Source organism: Triticum urartu, chromosome 5A (genome assembly GCF_056163025.1).
Source record: "Triticum urartu cultivar PI428250 chromosome 5A, HENAU_Tu73, whole genome shotgun sequence".
Classification (NCBI taxonomy): domain Eukaryota; kingdom Viridiplantae; phylum Streptophyta; class Magnoliopsida; order Poales; family Poaceae; genus Triticum; species Triticum urartu.
This window is the reverse complement of record NC_141877.1, coordinates 31082445-31103383: the sequence shown is the minus strand read 5'-3', so window position 1 is coordinate 31103383 and position 20939 is coordinate 31082445. Positions and strand designations below refer to the sequence as shown.

The window sequence follows — 20939 nt, the reverse complement described above, 5'->3', positions numbered from 1 at the left end:
TGGAAGCATGTCCTGGCTATTCCCTCAAGACAAGCGTTGTTGTGCCATTAGCTGTTGACCCTGATCATGGGAGGATCCTGCTCAACACTGGTAGGAAAATAGGTCTATATGATCCAGTAGAGCAAACAATTCAAAATCTGTATTCACTTGATCAGGTGCCGGTTTCCAGAAGTAATCCACACCTGAAGTTTCTTGATATGCCTTCAACTTCATCCGGGAATAGTTCGACGATTCCTTTTGTTCCTATTTTATATGAGGAGAGCTTGGCAGGTTACTCCTTTGTGCGCAAAGCAAACTGTTTGTGGTGAGACATATTCAAGGCATGTTTGGCGAACTGAAACACCCAAGGTTTGATAATGTAATAAACATTATGAGACCTTTTTCGCATATAACTGGTGAGTGGTGACTGTCTGATGTTCCTTTTGTTTTGAAGTCATATATCATTTCGCTTACAAATATAATGATGGATGTGTTGCTGATGTTTATATTATCTGCATGAATAAGAGGATGAGGATATCTGTTGCCGGCCTTGCATTAGGAGTATATTTCTGACAATGTCTTGTGTTTGTTGTTTGCCGTGTCCAGTTGTCATTGCACTTACAAAATACTAGTGTTTATTTTGTTAACTGCATTGAGTATTGAGCCTGTGCTGGTCCTGAATATCATGTAAAGAGGCCAAAGGCCATCGTTTTTTATGTTAATCACCTCACCAGAGTGCCGTGCATTACAGAAAATTGTAGTAAGGTTGTTTCTGTCATCACAGTTTTTTTCTGTCGAAAAATACAGACAATTGGCACTACTATTATCTGTTTATATATCTGATGAAAATACAATGGGTGAAGATAATATATAGAAATAAATAAGTATATTAATAATGGTTACCACTTGCCAGTTTACTAAATTACCAAATACTGGAATAACGTTATGCCATCTCAAGCTGCAGATATTTATATTCGTGCTCATTTGTTGATCATTTTCCATGTGACTGCGATATTATTTAGTTTTTTTCGTAACTGACAGTTGATTGGTAGTCCTAACACCTGAACTTGCAATATTGATGTGATTTTGTTATTATGATGTGGAATTTGTCCTGATACTCCTCCCTGTTCCCAGCCTTGCCTGTTCCTGGGGCGATGTGTAATTTCCCCTGGCACCATTTGTTCACGTGATCTCCTTGCTGGTTTATGGCCTGAAGTTTGGTTTGGTTTCTGTTTCTGTGTTTGGTTATTGTCGCAAACCCTGCGTGCGTGCATGCGTGCGTGCGTGCGCGCGCGCGAGAGCGAGCGAGCCGTGACTCGATGGGGTGCGAGGCGGAGGCGGAGGAGCACGTCTCCGGTCTCCCCGATTTCGTTTCGGTGGTGGCGTGAGGGGACCCGCCGACTGGCCGAGCGGGGCAGCGGGCGACGGCGACGACCAAGGGAGAAGGGGGACGGCGCTGCGGCGGCGTGCTGGGCCTGAGCAAGCGACAGATGCGAGATGCAGGCTGGGGCCAGGAGAGCAGACTAGAGACGAGGGTTGGGGAGACCGGAACACCCGGCACACCCTTTTGCTACGCCAATGCCGCTCAAGGTCAGCCACTCCCTGCATCCCACTCCTCCTGATCTGTCTCTTTTCGTGACACATGTAGAGCAAGCCCAATCAGTCGTGGCTTAGGGGTAAGTTGCGTCTGATCCTCATCCTGCCTGCGCTCCATTCTGTGACTAGATTTATTCTACTAATATTTCTACTGGGATTTGTGGTTGTTTCAATCGATTAGGACAAAGCTAATCTGATTCTTTTCGAGAGTAAAGCTAATCTGATTCTGATGAGCTGAGGTTTCAGGTTTTGACTGGATGTATGAACATCCTCTACTGGTTCTGTAAAATAAATAACAAATTCAGTTTATCCATTATACACAAATTCTAATATAATGGGCGGCTATTTTCTATTAGTATACTTGAAATGATATTGAGGTATGCTCCCATGTTTTTATCCGTGTACTATGTAGATGTATACTAACAATTAAGCTTTGATCATGAATACATAAACCATAGAAGATTCTGACAAAGTGGTGTGTAATTCTCTGTTCCATAGAAGATTCATTGATCCCTGTACTTTTGACAAATTTATTTTCACGACGTCTTCCGTGTATTCCCTTTCTCATGATTTGTGATTCTCAATTCTGCCAGCTCTGTTGAGACATGGAACCGAAGTCGTGAGGCGGACATCATCATTTTGTCAGACTAAGTGTAGAGTTACAAGGTACTCTATTGGCAACCTCATACACCTGCATCAACTATCATTACAAGTAGAGCATTTCCGTGCTCTTAAGTCAATCTATTACGGAAAAATCAAAGGCTTTTGTCCCTGTTATTTTTTTTTGTTCTATTGTATGTGGGCATCTTATCTATCTGTAACATGTGATGTGTGCAACTATAGAAATGTTAGGCTATAATAGCAATTCTTTGCAACACATGGTCTTATACATTCTGGCTATACTTACTGCTAGAATGTATTTGGTGCATTGCTTTGGGTGTTGAACCGTGCATTGATTGCATATTACATTGATTTGGATTTTGATTGTACACTGAAATTTAGGTGTTTTTGGAGAGCTGACTGTACAATAAAATGATCTACCTTGCAGTATCATTTTTTCACAAAGGAAGAAATTCGGAGTAATTACGGCCTTGGCGCTCTTCATGTTGTGAGAGAACCTGTTCAGTAGGATGCCGACATGCATCAGGAAGCCAACAGACAGCCAGAGCTTGAAGGCGTGGAGCCTGGGCTGCAGTGACGACGACAACTTGGGTGTCAGGTGCAAAAACTGCAGTTCAAAGTGTTCAACCAAGTGTAAGTTTGCAGTAAGTCAATAATTGCAGTTCTACAATGACACATTCAGACTTGCATCCGAAGTTAGATAGGAACATGGAAAGAATCTCCGAAACTTATTTACAAGGGAGAGAAAACTTCACACCTATTTTATCTTCAGTGGTTGAACTCTCTTGTAGCTTTGGTTCAGATCCTAAAGCTATATGAAGCACCATAGATTGAGTTTGCAAGCAAAAGGATCACACAACCTGACAGTACTGATAGCAGTCTTTTTCTTCCAAAGTTTAGCATTGATGTCTGTCAATTTTCAGGTAAGTTACATGTGTGCGAACGAGAGGTCGACCGACAAGTTGTTGATTTCTTAATCTCGGAAACTTGATCCTTATATAACTGACTATCAGTTAAATTTTTATTGGACTTTTGGTCTCTTTAAAATACCAGTACACGATATTCAGGTCCAAATGTAACTAGCAACCTATTTGAGCAAGTTGCAAACACATCCGGGATCTGGAAGGTGAGCGATCTGAGCCGCCCTTCTCGGCTCGGTTTATCCTGATTCCGAACCCGGTCCTGTGACGCGATCCCTGTTCCTCCTACTGTATACTGTGCCTCGGCGCGCCTCGCTAGCTATTGCTGGATTGGCTCGAGTTTAGGACGACTAGGTCATGATCAGGGTGGCGCTTTCTGAATGAGAGCAGAGCCAGTGCGGCCTTCTACCAGTTTGGGATATGGAACAGGATCAGTCAATTGATGTCGTTTTGTTTCTGCGGTTCCACTTTAGTTACCAGGGACCGAGATTGTTGAATGTGTGGCTGAGTGTTTCGGTTCTGCGAGCAGTCATATGCTCGTTAGATTAGCTCAGCACAGGGAAATCCTATGGGAGGAATATATGCGACAGTTGACTTCAGGATATGTTGCTTGGTTGTTCACGACCTTCCTAGATGAGTATGAATTATATCTCACATACCATAATAAATCAATGATTATCCTATAAATTTGAGATGCGATTAGGTTAGATTGGATTTGATCGTGATATGCCCTATATTGTTATGTTTGACGAATCGTAGTTCTAACATTGCGCTTACACCAGGTTTTCCGTCCACTGCATGGCTGGCTACGAGTGGCTGGCCGACGGGGTGCTCGGCGAGGTCGAAGCCGCTGCGTACTGGACTGCCGTCGCGCCAAACGTCGAGGAGTATGGCAGCGCCGTGGCCAGGTCCAACGCTTCCGGCGCCGAGAACGTGGCCAAGGGGATCATGTGGTGCGGGGTGATGACCGTGGACAGGCTCCGCTGGCGGAACGAGGTGCTCCGAAAGAGGATTCAAACCGGCGATAATGAGGCCGAGGTCTGCCCGGAGATGCTCAGGTGTATCAAAAGGTAGTGCTTTCTTTCTCAATTTTCACATCAAATGTGTTTCTAATTTGTGGTCAAGCAAACTTATTTAGTGGGATTTGTGATGCATAAATCAATAAATACAACAACAACAACAACAACAACAAAGCCTTTAGTCCCAAACAAGTTGGGGTAGGCTAGAGGTGAAACCCATAAGATCTCGCAACCAACTCATGGCTCTGGCACATGGATAGCAAGCTTCCACGCACCCCTGTCCATAGCTAGCTCTTTGGTGATACTCCAATCCTTCAGGTCTCTCTTAACGGACTCCTCCCATGTCAAATTCGGTCTATCCCGCCCTCTCTTGACATTCTCCGCACGCTTTAGCCGTCCGCTATGCACTGGAGCTTCTGGAGGCCTGCGCTGAATATGCCCAAACCATCTCAGACGATGTTGGACAAGCTTCTCCTCAATTGGTGCTACCCCAACTCTATCTCGTATATCATCATTCCGGACTCGATCCTTCCTCGTGTGGCCACACATCCATCTCAACATACGCATCTCCGCCACACCTAACTGTTGAACATGTCGCCTTTTAGTCGGCCAACACTCCGCGCCATACAACATTACGGGTCGAACCGCCGTCCTGTAGAACTTGCCTTTTAGCTTTTGTGGCACTCTCTTGTCACAGAGAATGCCAGAAGCTTGGCGCCACTTCATCCATCCGGCTTTGATTCGATGGTTCACATCTTCATCAATACCCCCATCCTCCTGCAACATTGACCCCAAATACCGAAAGGTGTCCTTCCGAGGTACCACCTGGCCATCAAGGCTAACCTCCTCCTGACACCTAGTAGTACTGAAACCGCACATCATGTACTCGGTTTTAGTTCTACTAAGCCTAAACCCTTTCGATTCCAAGGTTTGTCTCCATAACTCTAACTTCCTATTTACCCCCGTCCGACTATCGTCAACTAGCACCACATCATCCGCAAAGAGCATACACCATGGGATATCTCCTTGTATATCCCTTGTGACCTCATCCATCACCAATGCAAAAAGATAAGGGCTCAAAGCTGACCCCTGATGCAGTCCTATCTTAATCGGGAAGTCATCGGTGTCGACATCACTTGTTCGAACACTTGTCACAACATTATCGTACATGTCCTTGACGAGGGTAATGTACTTTGCTGGGACTTTGTGTTTCTCCAAGGCCCACCACATGACATTCCGCGGTATCGTATCATAGGCCTTCTCCAAGTCAATGAACACCATATGCAAGTCCTTCTTTTGCTCCCTATATCTCTCCATAAGTTGTCGTACCAAGAAAATGGCTTCCATGGTCGACCTCCCAGGCATGAAACCAAACTGATTTTGGTCATGCTTGTCATTCTTCTTAAGCGGTGCTCAATGACTCTCTCCCATAGCTTCATTGTATGGCTCATCAGCTTAATTCCACGGTAATTAGTACAACTCTGAACATCCCCCTTGTTCTTGAAGATTGGTACTAATATACTCCGTCTCCATTCTTCTGGCATCTTGTTTGCCCGAAAAATGAGGTTGAAAAGCTTGGTTAGCCATACTATTGCTATGTCCCCGAGACCTTTCCACACCTCAATGGGGATACAATCAGGGCCCATCGCCTTGCCTCCTTTCATCCTTTTTAAAGCCTCCTTCACCTCAGACTCCTGGATTCGCCGCACAAAACGCATGCTGGTCTCATCAAAGGAGTCGTCTAGTTCAATGGTAGAACTCTCATTCTCCCCATTGAACGGCTTGTCGAAGTACTCCCGCCATCTATGCTTAATCTCCTCGTCCTTCACCAAGAGTTGGCCTGCTCCGTCCTTGATGCATTTGACTTGGCCAATGTCCCTCGTCTTCCTCTCTAGGATCTTGGCCATCTTATAGATGTCCCTTTCACCTTCCTTCGTGCCTAACCGTTGGTAGAGGTCCTCATATGCCCGACCCCTTGCTTCACCAACAGCTCGCTTTGCGGCCTTCTTCGCCATCTTGTACTTCTCTATGTTGTCCGCACTCCTATCCAGGTATAGGCGTCTGAAGCAATCTTTCTTCTCTTTAATCGCCTTCTGGACGTCATCATTCCACCACCAGGTATCCTTATCTTCGCTTCTCCTTCCCCTGGACACTCCAAACTCCTCCGAGGCCACCTTACGAATGCAAGTCGCCATCTTCATCCACACATTGTCCGCATCCCCTCCTTCCTCCCAAGGGCCCTCCTTAATGACCCTCTCCTTGAACACCTGAGCTACCTCCCCCTTGAGCTTCCACCACTTCGTTCTAGCGACTTTGGCACGCTTATCCTGCTGGACACGAATCCGAAAGCGGAAGTCAGCAACCACCAGCTTATGCTGGGGTACAACACTCTCCCCAGGTATCACCTTACAGTCTAGGCACGCACGCCTATCTTCTCTTCTCGAGAGGATGAAATCAATCTGGCTAGAGTGTTGGCCACTACTAAAAGTCACCAGATGTGATCCTCTCTTTCTAAAGAGGGTGTTAGCTACAATCATGTTGTAGGCTAGAGCAAAGCTCAAGACATCTTCTCCTTCTTGATTCCTGATGCCATGGCCAAAGCCCCCATGCGCCCCTTCAAAACCTGTGTTAGATGTACCCACGTGGCCATTGAGGTCTCCTCCTATGAAGAGCTTCTCACCAATCGGTACACTCCTAACCATGTCTTCCAGGCCTTCCTAGAACTCCCTCTTGGTGTTCTCATTGTGGCCTACTTGCGGGGCATACACGCTGATAACATTGAGAACCAAGTCCTCAACTACCAGCTTGACCAAGATAATCCGGTCCCCACGTCTCTTGACGTCTACCACTCCATACTTGAGGCTCTTGTTGATCAAGATGCCTACACCATTTCTGTTTGCAGCCGTCCCCGTGTACCACAGCTTGAAGCCGGTATCCTCCACCTCCTTCGCCTTCTGTGCTTCAGGTTTTGGGCACATCACAGTTCATAGTTAGATTAGATTATTAGATTAAATCGTGATGCAATGTGCCATCATGGGTATTGCATTTGCGTTCGATGGTATTTGTGTTAAAAATCTTTATGGTTAGTATGGATAATCTCCCTGATTGCACTTGTTTTACTTGTTCTGCTGTTTGGCATCCCTGGTGCTATGTTAATCTTGTCTGGTTGGTCCTGCTATGTATGGTGATTGGTGAATTATAGCAATGACATGATGTCATAGGAGAAGAAATCCGTGAATGCAGACAGCTGCATTTTGATGAATTCTGCAACTGGACTAACTTAAGTGTGTGCACCTTAGGCTGATTGTGTTGTTTCATTTTGAGATTCCTCACCATGCTATGCTATCATGGTTTTAGGTTTCCTTGTGCTTAATTACACGCCGCTACTATTTAAGCTTTTATATACATAGCTAAAATATGTTGACTTCATAGCATAGATCAACACTTGTTGAAGAAACAGCAAACAGTAGGCCTGAAGGAACATACCAGTTTAGAGGATACTTCTTAATACTGAACGCAAATTGGCGTTTGTTTCTTAATCGCCACAAATACTTTATTCCACACACACACACACACACCACACACACACACACGAGAGAGGGAGAGGGAGAGGGAGAGGGAGAGGGAGAGGGAGAGGGAGAGGGAGAGGGCTGTAATTCACAGCAGTAACATTTTATAACACAACTGGTGAGTGCAAGTTTGCTTCCTCAACGAAAGCTACCTACAAATTCTCAATTTTCACGAGGTAAAACGATATGGACCAAATATATAATCATTGGTAGCCGGACTACTTACACTATACATTGTTCCAGTAGTTTTTTCATCAACCCTTACTTTGAAAGCTTAGGCTTGAAAATTGGGGCAAGAAAGTTTGAACATAACTGGAAATAGTATATACCGCCACATAGTTAATACCTTCTGTTGTGGCACATCCTGTGTTCTTTCGGCTTATACTTGGGCTGATTGCTCTGCCAAATAGGAGTATTACGAAGCAAATATGAATTAAATGATGCATCGGCTTCCGTTTTCTGCCACACATGTTTTATTGTATAAACTGGAGCTTCACAACTAAAAATAAAGATAAATTATAGCTTAAGTACAACCAGGTTGCTGAGTTTATTCACATCAGCTAGCACTCTGCCTTTTATCAACCTTTGAATGGAACTAGGTATTACTCTTTGTGAATATGAAGTCAAAATTAATAATTAATAAAGGCAAAATATACCTTTTATGTCTATTCACAGTATTGTAATTAATAATCACCCGCGGTTGATTTCATGACCGGTGGACTTTCAGCAAATAAACAATCAGAAGGAATCAATAAGAATATAACCCGTTGAGTTCAACATCCTCCAGTAATATAATCATGCCTCGATTGGAATTAGTACTACAATATATAACATCTTCTTTTTGTAGTTTATTTATTTATATGTGTCTATATGGTTTTCCATGAAAATCCAAAAGGGCCTCGAAGTGTTGGAGCTTGGATCTGGGGGGTGCATTGGTGAGCCATCCCTTCTCCCTCACTGGCTTCTCTATTATTTTTGTGCATATCATGCCTTGATTTGTGCTCAGTTGGTGTGAAATGTGAAAGCAAGCTATGTGTGCGATCTATTGCCTGTTATCATGTGTCACAAACTACTATAAATGCATATTAATGCCCCTTTATTATATATGTCTACTGCCTTTTACATTCTCTAGGGCTAAGCCACTACTCATTCCAGTATACTGAATTGCTATTGTCTGCACTTCTATTGTGTTTTGTTATACCTTTTAGACATGCACCGTATGCCATAGATTGGTATGACATTGATATGTGCGAAGAGATGTGACGTATCTTGATGTTTTTACTGAACCATTATCATTCTGGGTGCATAATGATTGTATGGCACTGTCATTTCTTTTATATCATTGTTTGCATCACCAGGAGTTTACGCTAAAACAAGTCGGTTGCTGCAAGTCTTGCAAGAAATTTGGGTGACAAGGCGTCTGGACGGAACTATCTATCCATCTATCTATCTAATATAGTTTACTACTATACCATGTAAAATCAGTGTCTCCACTACCACTATGGCTTGGTGTGGTCATGCTATGATGTTAGTTGACACGAATGTTTAGTGATATGTTGATTCAGGAAATTCGCATTCGGTTCAGCATGTAGTGTTAGGCTCTATGCTCTTAGGAGATGATGTTCTGTGAATTTTTTTCCAACTGTTATTGCCACAAAATTGAAATTTGGTATTGACATTATGAAGATTACTTTAAGTGTGAAAGATACTGAGCATGGACCTGTGTTTTTATTTATAGCTCTAACTGCATGTACCATATGGATAAAAAATGTCTTAGCATTTCTAATGAAATTATAAGATTTCTTGATCTTCAATGATGATGTGTACATAAATATCACTAAACTCGATGCTGCCTTGTGATAATCTCATGGTGATGTTGAACTCCATAATGTCTTGCTTCTATCAAATGTGAATGTTTCTTCTTACTTTTATTTTGTTATATCTTGTTTGAGTAAGTATGTTAAACCTGGATTACTACTAACTTGAACATTATTTGCATAACCACAACGTTGGGAGAGGCACCCTCGCGCCAAGGCGCGTTACTGATCTAGTAATGATTATAAGGCGTTGCCATGGAGTAAGCTAAAGTCTTGCATTATTTGGTTATAAAATTGTACCCATCATCTCCTAGGTGAACACATTTCCATATTATTCTATAAGCATGTCATGGAAATATTTGCGCAAGATAGTATTTCTTTACAGTAATAATTGTGCTTTTAGTGATATCTTTCAACGCAAGGTCTTGACTATGCAAGCAGCATCCCGCTTCATCCCATGAAACTATCAATTAGCGCATCACTACTATAAAATTAACATATATCTATACTGTGCTATTATCCACAAGCCCACCCCACTTGCATCACTAAGTGACATGGCATGTGGCACAAGAAATTTTCCATGCAGATCTCTAGCTATGAACATAGATGCCACCATCCCAACATAAAACCTAGGCTCTTATCTTTCCTTTCCTCCTCATTGTGGTTTCATGAGCCCAGTTTCCCTGGACAACATAAATTGGTTTTTTTTGCAGGGAACAATAACAACACCACTATAAACTGTGGTTAGAGTATTCCAAAAGGAGTCGGTGACAATAGAATTCACAAATGTGATCAAACACGGTAAGCAAGGATCACAAAGCAGAAACCCAAACTAAAATAAAAAATGGTAATGGCACGACAATGCACTAACACATATCTAGTCTAGAAGGTAGAAACTGGATGAAAAGCTAAGAATAAGGATATCATAATTGATTATCCAAGAGATAGTTTTCAATGGTCCATGTGAGAGTGTAACTGATTTGGAATACTGGACAATCACGCAAATATTGAATTCATTCAAAATATGATACTAAAATATTGTGCATTGATTAAATAGTTATCAGCTAGCCTATTGGTGTGAGAAGAAGTGGCATGCGTTTCACTCAAGCAACATCATTCAATTGAAACCAATTTATAGTTGAAACATCAAACCAATGATCTACATATTCTTCTATTTTCTCTCTTCAATATTATTTCCTTGTTACGATGATTCTCCAGTTCACTCTGTAATTCTTTAAACTTTTCAAATGTTTCAGCATCAAATAGATATATCCCTACCTACTCAAATCATTTGTGACGGTCAGAAAATAACGATATCCGCCGTGTGCCTCAACACTCATTGGACCGCATACATCGGTATGTATTATTTCCAATAAGTCATTATCTCGCTCAATTTTTCCGGAGAACGGAGTTTTAGTCATCTTACCCATGATGCATGGTTCGCAAGTATCAAATGATTCATAATCAAGTGATTCCAAAAGTCTCATCCGCATGGAGTTTCTTCATGCGCTTTATACCAATATGACCTAAACGGCAGTGCCACAAGTATGTTGCACTATCATTATCAACTTTGCATCTTTTGGCATCAATATTATAAATATGTGTATCACTACGATCGAGATTCAACAAGAATAGACCATTCATCAAAGGTGCATGACCATAAAAGATGTTACTCATATAAATAGAACAACCATTATTCTCTGACTTCAATGAATAACAATTATTAAGATCCAAAACTAATCTCGAAGGTAGATGTAGAGGTAGCATGCCGACGGCGATCACATCGACCTTGGAACCATTCCCGACGCGCATCGTCACCTCGTCCTTAGCCAATCTTCGTTTATTCCGCAACTCCTGTTTCAAGTTACAAATATGTGCAACCGAACCAGTATCAAATACCCAGACGCTAGTACGAGCATTAGTAAGGAACACATCAATAACATGTATATCAAATATACCTTTGTTCACTTTGCCATCCTTCTTATCCGCCAAGTATTTGGGGCAGTTCTGCTTCTAGTGATCATTTTTTTTGCAGTAGAAGCACTCAGTTTCAGGTTTGGGTCCCGCTTTGGGCTTCTTCACGGGAGTGGCAACTTGCTTGCCATTGTTCTTAAAGTTCTCTTTCTTTCTCTTGCCCCTTTTCTTGAAACTAGTGGTCTTGTTAACCATCAACACTTGCTGCTCCTTCTTGATTTCTACCTCCGCCGATTTCAGCATCGCGAAGAGCTCAGGAATCGTTTTCGTCATCCCTTGCATATTATAGTTCATCACAAAGCCTTCGTAGCTTGGTGGCAGTGACTGAAGAACCTGACAATAACACTCTCAACTGGAAGATTAATTCTCAACTCAGTTAAGTGGTTATGATACCCAGACATTTTGAGTATGTGTTCACTGACATAAATGCTCTCCTCCATCTTGCAGCTATAAAACTTGTTGGAGACTTCATATCTCTCAACCCGGGCATTAGCTTGAAATATCAACTTTAGCTCTTGGATATCATATGCTCCGTGGCGTTCAAAACGTCGTTGAAGTCCCAGCTCTAAGACGTAAAGCATGGCACACTGAACTATTGAGTAGTCATCAGATCGAGCCTGCCAGACGTTCATAACATCTGCAGTAGCTCCTGTAGCAAGTCTGTCACCTAAGGTGCATCAAGAACATAATTCTTCTGTACATCAATGAGGATAATCCTCAAGTTACGGACCTAGTCCGTGTAGTTGCTACCATCATCTTTCAACTTAGCTTTCTCTAGGAACGCATTAAAATTCAAGGGAATGGTAGCACGGGCCATTGATCTACAACATAGATATGCAAAAACTATTAAGACTAAATTCATGATAAATTAAGTTCAATTAATCAAATTACTAATGAACTCCCACTTAAATTAACATCCCTCAAGTTATCTAAGTGATACATGATCCAAATCAACTAACCCATGTCCGACCATCACGTGAGATGGGGTAGTTTTCAATGGTGAACATCTCTATGTTGATCATATCTACTATATGACCCACGTTCGACCTTTCGGTCTTCACTGTTCTGAGACCATGTCTGTACATGCTAGGTTCATCAAGTTTAACCCAAGTATTCTGCTTGTATAAAACTGGCTTACATCCATTGTATGTGAATGTAGAGTCTATCACATCCGATCATCACGAGGTGCTTCGAAATGACGAACTTTAGCAACGGTGCATATTCGGGGAGAACACTTTTATCTTGAAATCAAGTGAAGGGATCATCTTATAATGCTACCGTTGTTCTAAGCAAAATAAGATGCATAAAGGATAAACATCACATGCAATCAAAATATGTGACATGATATGGTCATCATCATCTTGTGCTTTTGATCTCCATATCCAAAGCATCGTTATGATCTCCATCTTCACCGGCTCAACACCTTGATCTCCATCGTTGCGTCGGGGTCGTGGCTAGGAGGCGAGCGGATGGAGGATTTTATATGGGGTCAGGTGGGCCAGCGCGGGCCGGTCCGACGTGTCGGGCGTGTCCAGACGTGCCCGGGCGCGCCCATATCCGCCCCATATTTGGGCTGGATATGAGGGGTGCCGGTCAGGCCGGACGTTTGATGGTCGTTTGAAGGGACCGTCTGGGTCAAAAAATCATGGTCGGACAGTGACCGGGCGGCCCGCCCGAGCGTATGAGGTGCCCGGCTATAGAAGCTCTTAATAGAGGGGAAAACAATACTGCTGCAGCAAATGTAAAACAAGCTGATGACTGGCAGTAAGAAGTAAAAAATAGGACGCGGTTGTTCTAATTCCATGCTCATATGAGCTTGGGTGAACAGTAAGTTCGCTTGCAAAATTTCATCACCATATGATATCCGTGGAAATCGTGGCAAAAAACAAAATCGATGCTCCAAAATGTTATTTTCGAACGCATTTTGGAGCATCGATTATGTTTTTTTTTTGCTACGATTTCTGTCAATGTCGTATGGTGATGAAATTTTGCAAGCCAACAAAACTTTTGTCAATGCTTCACACAAAAAGATCAAAATGTTTTGGAATATTTTTCCTTTTTTATTTTACTGTTCACCCGAGCTCATATGAGCTCGGGCTTAGAACGACACTTTAGGTAAAAAATGCTCCATCTCATGGATGTACTTCCTCCGTTCCTAATATAAGTATTTTTAAAGATCTCAATGCAGACTACATATAAATGTATATAGACATATTTTAGAGCATAGATTCAATCGTTTAGCTTCATATGTAGTCCATAGTGGAAACTCTAAAAAGACTTATATATTTATGAAGGGGAAGTACAAAACTAACTGCTCACTGTAGCTCTGCTCTTAATAACTAATTTGATGGATACTGAAAATGAATGTTAAGAATTTTTTTCACATAATACTGATAACTGACAGAAGATAGGGCGTGCCCCCATGCTAGCACAAACACAAGCACCTGCTGCCGCAATGGACACAGAAGATATACATTGCTGAATCGAAAGCGCTTACCAGAAGCCAGCAAAAATATTCAAGCCTCGATCCTCACAAACCTACTTTCCCATGACTAATCAGAAGCTCGCTCATTGTAAAAGAACGCCAAAAATTGATACAAAAATGAACAAAAATCACATGTGCCAAGTTCAGGGGATTCGATTGAGCGAACTACGTGGATGCACTGCCTCGCAAAACCTATTCCTATGGAATGGGATTTGGTTAGGAGGAGGGAGAAAGACAGAGACGCGCGGAGAGGTGGCTGCAGTCTGGTGCGGCGACGCAAAACTCCGACGACGGAGAACACAATGTGCTGACCATTGGGGAAGAGACATAAGCTCGTTGTACCTGTCTTTGCAGTGACGGCCAGCCGTGACGCGCCCCATGGCGTAGCGCACGCTGGCCTCCTTTCCAACCCCTCCCTCGCTCCATGGTCGGCAGCTCGCCTTCCTCCCAATAATTACTAAACAGTAAGACTTAGCTACCTAAGAGCCACCACAACGTTTTGACGTCATCAACCGTCGGATCAGGCACTGGAACGACCCAGATCGTTCGGTCATCTCACCCAGCACCGAAAGGTCAACTAGCGCACGTATTCGGGCTGCTGCTCCGCAGGCCGAGCTAGGAACCCCCTCGTTCGTCGGGCTGATCGCTGGCCAGAGGCCCATATAGGCCCAACAACGTGATTATTCTTCCACCGTTCCGTGTGCGTCCTCCGTCCATCCCGATCTTCCTCCAATCGCTAGATTTTTTTTCTCTTTGCCCATCTTTCTCAGTACCTGGCCATCAATTATTTTTTCCCAGTACCCACGATGTGCGAAGATGCGGTCGTTCGTTTTAGCGCCGGCGGCACGAGCTGTCGCGGTAGTACCTTCCGATTCTGCACCTTTTGTCTGTATCCAGATCTAGGTTCGCCCAGGTATGTTCATCAGTTCATACGTCTAGGAAGTTGATTTCTTCATCATCCACTGTTTGTTGTGGGCTTTCGCATCCACCATCAATATCATATAGATAAATCCATAAAGGTTAACGTCTCTCTATGGAGAAACAATTTCCGCCATCATACTACGTCCTACCGTTTCTTGATGCGTTACTATATCCTCCCATTGCCCATAGATTATGGTATGATGTGCAGGATATTTTTCTTTCTCCCTTCTTTGTCGTCTCAGACCTCCAGCCGTTCGTCACAAGTGCTTTTTTTCTTTTCTTTTCTTACTACCTGTAAAATCATAGTACAAGGCTCCACTTGAATCCAGCGACAGGAACATTTCTCGTCAGGTACCATAGTCTTCTTCCTCTTTCGTTGCATGTACCCCCATTTTTGGCTCGCCCTCTAACAATCCGTATAAATTTAGAAGTTCATTTCTAAATTGAGATCAGTTATTGTTCATGTTTGTGTTTTCTCAATGTTTCCGTTTATAACTTTATATAGGAATAATAGCAGAACCATTTTGATCTCGATGCCGCATGGACATGCATATTTAGACACATATTTGGTGCTCCTGTTTAGCATAAGTAGAAGAGCACCAGCTCCATTGATGATTAATTTAGGAGGAGACTCACTTGTTGTGACTACTACTAGGTTCTAATTCTCTCCTCTCCTCCTGATTTTCATGGCTGTGGGGCCCCCTCCCTCCCTTAGAGCATCTTCACTCGTGCCCCCAACAGGCCCCCAGGGCGAGTTTCTTCGCGCCAGCGCCGAAAAAAATCCCAGTCGCACTCCCAGAACGCCGAAATCCACCGGCCCAGCCCATTTCTTGGCCCGGCGATCCCAGGCCGAACCCAGCGCATTGGGGGGCGCTTGGGGGCTCCGGCGGAAGGAAAAACCACGCCTGGGCCACCACTGTCAGGCGGAAAAGCATTTTCCACTTCCAGATTCGCACCCCCCTGCGTGCACGCCCTTCCGCCGCCGTGCCGATCCCGGCGCCACCTACCCACCCTCCGCCGCTAGATAGGTCATTCCCTCGCCGGAAAAGAGAGGGTTCCGCCATGGCAGCCTCCACCCCACTCCTGGGCGAGGTTTCCGGCGCTCTGGCCATGCAGGGCGGGAATACCGGCGGCTGCGCGTGTACCACGCCCGCAAGGTGTTCAGTGTTTTGTCTCCTCAACTCGGCGATGGACTCGGCCGACGAGGAGGCGTTCGCGGCGCTGCTGGAGGATGTAGCCGATGCCGATGCCGACGCCCAGGACGAAGAGCATCTCATGGTCCTCACCGCTCTGGCCGGCCTGTTCGCGAGCAAAGCAAAGCCGCGGCGAGGTGGCTCGGCGCCGGGCCGGCTGAAGGCAAAGCAGAGGCATTGACTGGAAGGCTATTGCTTGCTCTACTCCGACTACTTCGCCAACGCTCCACTGCACGGCGAGAATGGATTTCGGCGCCGTTATCGGATGAGCCAAAAGCTCATCCTTAGAATTGTGAATTCCATCCGTGAGTTCGACAGCTACTTCAAATACAAGAAGGATTGCACCGGCACACTTGGATTCATCTCACTCCAGAAGTGCAAGACAACTATGAGGATGCTTGCATACGGAGCTCCCGGTGATTCACTGGAAGACAATGGACGCATGGCCGAGTCCACGGCCATTGAGTGTTTGTACAAGTTCTGCAGGGCAGTGATGGCAGTGTTTGGACCTCAATACTTGCGATCACCCAATGCTGAAGACACTGATCGGATCCTAGAACAAAATGCAGCAAGAGGATTTCCTGGGATGCTTGGAAGCATCGACTGCATGCATTGGAAATGGAAAAACTGTCCATTTGCTTGATAGGGGATGTACAAAGACGCCAAAGACGGTTGTAGTGTGGTATTTGAGGCAGTGGCCACACACGACCTCTGGATTTGACACTCCTTCTTTGGTATGCCAGAAACTCACAGTGACATCAACGTACTGCAGTGCTCCCCTATCTTTGCCAAGCTTGTTGAAAGTCATGCTCCTCCGGTGAACTTCGAGGTCAATGGGCGGTACTGCAACAAGGGATACTACCTAGCAGATGACATCTATCCGAAATGGTCCACATTTGTGAAGACTATCTTGAGCCCTGTTCCAGGAGGCAAGAACACCCACTTTGCCAAGTGTCAGGAGGCTTGCAGGAAGGATGTCGAGCGGGCATCTGGTGTGCTCCAATCTCGAGTTGCTCTTGTCCGGTACCCCGCTCAGACCTGGTCGAAAGATCAAATGTGGGAGGTCATGACTTGCTGTGTCATCTTGCACAACATGATCATTGAGAGCGAGCAGGAAGAGCTAGTGTTTGACACTGAACCATATTATAGGCAGGGTCCTCTTGCCCAAGTTGATCACCAGCTACCGGCAACCTGGCCTGCCTTCCTCAATATGCGTCAGGAGATCCGAGACCCACTGGTGCATCAACAACTGTAGCAGGATATGGTGGAGCACCTATGGAGGCTCAAGAGCAACGCCTAGCTCGACGTGTGATGAAATATGAATTTTTATTTGTTGAACTATATGAATTGTATTGATTTGTTGAACTATTTAATTTTGTATCGATTTTCTGTGATGAACTATGTGGTAACAAATAGCTTCTGTTGAATTTGTGTCGAAACACGCCGGATATGGCCCGAAATTGGTCAATTTGCGCCAATAGTGGACCAATTTGCGCCAAAAGTGGGCCAAAATCAGCGCCTGAGGGCGACCTTGGGGGTGGCGGCTGGGAACCCGAATGCCCCCACGCCGATTTTTTCGTCGGCGCGTCCCCCAGCCGGCGCTATTTCAAGCCCCTTGGGGGGGGGGGAACGGCTGGAGATGCTCTTATTCGCCTCCCTTGCGCAAACTGACGCAGGGCCATCCACCTAGTAGAAAAAAAATTGATGAACATCCGTGAACAGTCGGGTTCCAGAACATGATAAAAAGAAAAGACCGCGACCAGAACCCACATAACCAATAAGCCGTCCACAACCTACAACCAACAGGGGGAGGGGGCACCAAGATTAGCAACGAGATCTAACGACTTAGAATTCGACCTGTCATGAATTGAAAATTAGACGCCTATTTTTTAGCAAAACTAGAAAATAATTACAATCAACACCGAAAAATCTCCTAAGCTTGACACCAAAATGTGTCATCTGCTTTCGACACCAATCACAAAATGACATATCATCTCTTCGCCCGAACTCAATCACTTATATGTAGGTTTTCGGACCTCCAAAGCAGCTTACCAGAGACGAAGACATTGCCGTTGAAAGAATCTAGCTGGGGCAGCACACTGGACACACCATCAAACTCCAAATCATTGTCGTTGAAAATATCTACGAAACCCCACTTACAAATTCATTTATCTAGCTTGATGCAATTCTGAACATGATAAAAATATTTTCTGGATATGAGTACACTCCCATTCAAATTATCTTAATTATTTCATAAATGTAAGAGTACACAAGCATTCCGATAGTGACATTTATCATTTATCTTTCTGGATGCTGCTGATTGTGTTACATGATACTCCCTCCTTCCAAAAATACTTGTTGGAGCTAAAGTCTCGAAACAGGTTTTCGCCCCGCTTTATAAATAAAGCCATAACCAAACAGATACACGGTCGAATGATACAAAGTGGTGAGGTGACCCTCTTACAAAGCCGATCCTAAGACAACCGGCAACGAAACCAAAAGAAACTACAGGAAGAACTGAACACAACACCACACTACACCCTAGCACACCTAAGCTCGATGACAACGCCCTCGCGAGGGAACACGGCGCCAAGCGTCGCCACTGCTGCGTCCACAAGGACCACAACGAACAGAGTTTTCACCCGAAGCCCTGACACGGACAGAAGAACCACGACAACGTCTTCACGAAGATAGCGGCGCCCGCAAGCGTCGCTGTCATCGGCACCGAGGCGCAGAGCTTTCGCTCAGCAACTCACCCATGTCACCACGAGGTGTCTAGGACTAGCACAGTGAGGTCAGATCCCCAGATCCAGATTGGAGCGCCACCACTGAGAAGACAGAGATGGCGCCCGAGCCACCCGCCTCACCTGTCCTGTCGCCCACACGACCAACACAGGGAGTCACCACCGCCACGCGGTTGCCCGCCAGAGAGCCAACCACGTGGACCGCCACCCCGGCATCCATGTCCAAGCCATCAACAGTCGTCCACATCACGGTGTACCCACCACGGTAGGAGGGGTAAAAGGGGTCTCCTTTCACCCCTAGCCCGACATCAGCCACTAGGTCTGGATCAACACCACCACGGTAGGGGCGTCAACACCTCTGCCTCCAGCCAGCCCCGATGCACTGGGGGAGGCACAACTCCGGCCGCGGCGAACATGTGCACATGACGCCATCTCCGCGATCTCCGACTCTGATCTGCCCGACGAACACACGATGACCCGACCACCGCCAACACCTGTCGTACCCACAAGGAGAAGCATCGTGACTCCTGCAGGCACCCCCCAGACTGAGCCCACCATCGTCTACTCGGAGCGGAGCCCCAACCCGTCTCGGGCCCAAAACTGGTCAGCCCGAGCACAAGCTCTAGTCATGATCGTCACGTCGCGTGAGAATCTAGCGCCGCCGGCCCAAACCAGGAAGAAGAGAGGCGCCGCCACCACCCGCACCCCGCCGTCGTCTGCCAGCTACCACCGCCAATCTACAACAACTGACCCGCCGACCGGTGCCACCACCTTGCGACAGCCGAACCAACCCGGGACAAGGGGAGATCCCTGCCACGACCGGCCCTCCGCCCACCGGAGCCACAAGGAGCACCCATGGTCGTCCAGAGCGCAGACAACCATGAGCGGCACCCCGCACCATGCCCAAGGGTTGGACCAGACCACAGAGACCGAGCCCACGCGCCACCGGCCTCCTAGACACGCCCGCAGCTCATGCCCTTCGGCCAGATGAAGCAGCCTGCGCCGCTCACACCCACGGGAGGGGAAGGAAACAAGGTATGGAGGGGACGGGAGGCGACGCGGCTAGGGTTCGCCTCCCCGCTCGTGGGAGCGGGTCGGGCGGCTCTCTTCTCTGTTTGCGGTTGCTCCTTCAATCTGTTGGAACTAAAGTATGTCTAGATATATCCAAATTTTCGACAAGTATTTTCAGACATAGGTACTAGTTTTTTTAAGCTGTGTTGCATGATAGATTATTCAAAGAAATGTATGCATCTATTTCTGTAATCCCTTTAGTGTTAGATGTAGTTATTCATTTTTTTGGTTCGTTGTGTTTAGGTGGCCATATTCATTTGTGGATTTGAAGGGCTACTTCTGAGACCCATGGGCTGCAAGTACAATTTGGGAAACAACATGCAGAGGAGATCCTATTTGCTGAAACAACAGCATCATGATGCTGAAGTGAAGCTGAGTCATACGATGATTTATGCTAGGAGAAGTAGCAAGCTTTCTAGAATAAAATGGTCGGGTTTAGGTTATGCTAAGGGCTAACCCTTGTGCTTGACTCGGTAGATTTAGTGTTTTTTTTTTCAGTTCTAAAAAAACTCTGGTAGAGTTGCTTGAATATGATGTATGTTTCCCTACTTTTAGATGTTATAAGAATATCATTACAATGATAATGGTGTGTACATGTATGTTCATGCAAGAACATTGTTCTGCCTTCCTTCTCTAGTCATTAAATTTCTTGTATGACACTCCTTTTCAGGCTTCTTCAAGGCATATGTGGAATAAACAGTGCCACAAACATGTGGAATAATCACGCAAATATGATACTAGTACTACTTTTTACTACAAGTTCTGACTCCATTCCATTCCAAGCCTGACAATATAATGCTAGTACTATTTCGATGCTGATCAAATGAGTAGCCACAGCTGCACTGCAACATCCATATGAATTCTGATGCTGGCTAGTGTGTTTAAGACGTGAGGATAGAAATGTTATGCATTATGGTCTCGAGCAATACAGCCTGAAGGTGCCATGCCTTGAACTTATAGAGGAGGTGATTTGCCAAGGTTGTAAATAACATCCCCAACAGAGCAAAATATATTAGACAAAAGGAACATT

At 45.1% G+C, this 20939-nt stretch overlaps 1 protein-coding gene across 9 annotated transcripts; it reads left to right on the top strand.

Annotated features, from left to right (window-relative positions):
- Window positions 1–305: 305 nt before the first annotated feature.
- LOC125507505 (senescence/dehydration-associated protein At3g51250) lies at window positions 306–20537 on the top strand. 9 transcript variants are annotated; one of them, XR_015603858.1, is made up of 8 exons: window positions 306–1569; window positions 2169–2241; window positions 2624–2794; window positions 3899–4186; window positions 10235–10322; window positions 10778–10877; window positions 11736–11870; window positions 11943–12364. XR_015603858.1 is itself a non-coding variant. In XM_087525366.1 (6 exons), the coding sequence occupies exons 3-6, from the start codon at window positions 2706–2708 to the stop codon at window positions 9114–9116; spliced, it is 471 nt and encodes a 156-aa protein (XP_087381492.1). In that variant the 5' UTR covers window positions 306–1569; window positions 2169–2241; window positions 2624–2705; the 3' UTR covers window positions 9117–9408. The 9 variants fall into 9 exon arrangements, 5 of the variants coding, with proteins under 5 accessions (XP_087381492.1, XP_087381493.1, XP_087381495.1 ...); XR_015603859.1 differs by lacking the exon at window positions 10235–10322 and having other exon boundaries at window positions 11943–12361; XR_015603860.1 differs by lacking the exons at window positions 10235–10322; window positions 11736–11870; window positions 11943–12364 and adding an exon at window positions 20153–20537.
- Window positions 20538–20939: the final 402 nt, after the last annotated feature.

What these genes read in the sequence shown, in the direction of transcription:
- LOC125507505 (XM_087525365.1), top strand. Translation starts at nt 2,706, where the DNA reads ATGCCGACATGCATCAGGAAGCCAACAGACAGCCAGAGCTTGAAGGCG. An exon ending in GACGACAACTTGGGTGTCAG is followed by an intron (nt 2,795 to 3,898) that starts GTGCAAAAACTG and finishes CGCTTACACCAG; the next exon opens with GTTTTCCGTCCACTGCATGG. An exon ending in ATGCTCAGGTGTATCAAAAG is followed by an intron (nt 4,187 to 8,599) that starts GTAGTGCTTTCT and finishes AAAATCCAAAAG; the next exon opens with GGCCTCGAAGTGTTGGAGCT.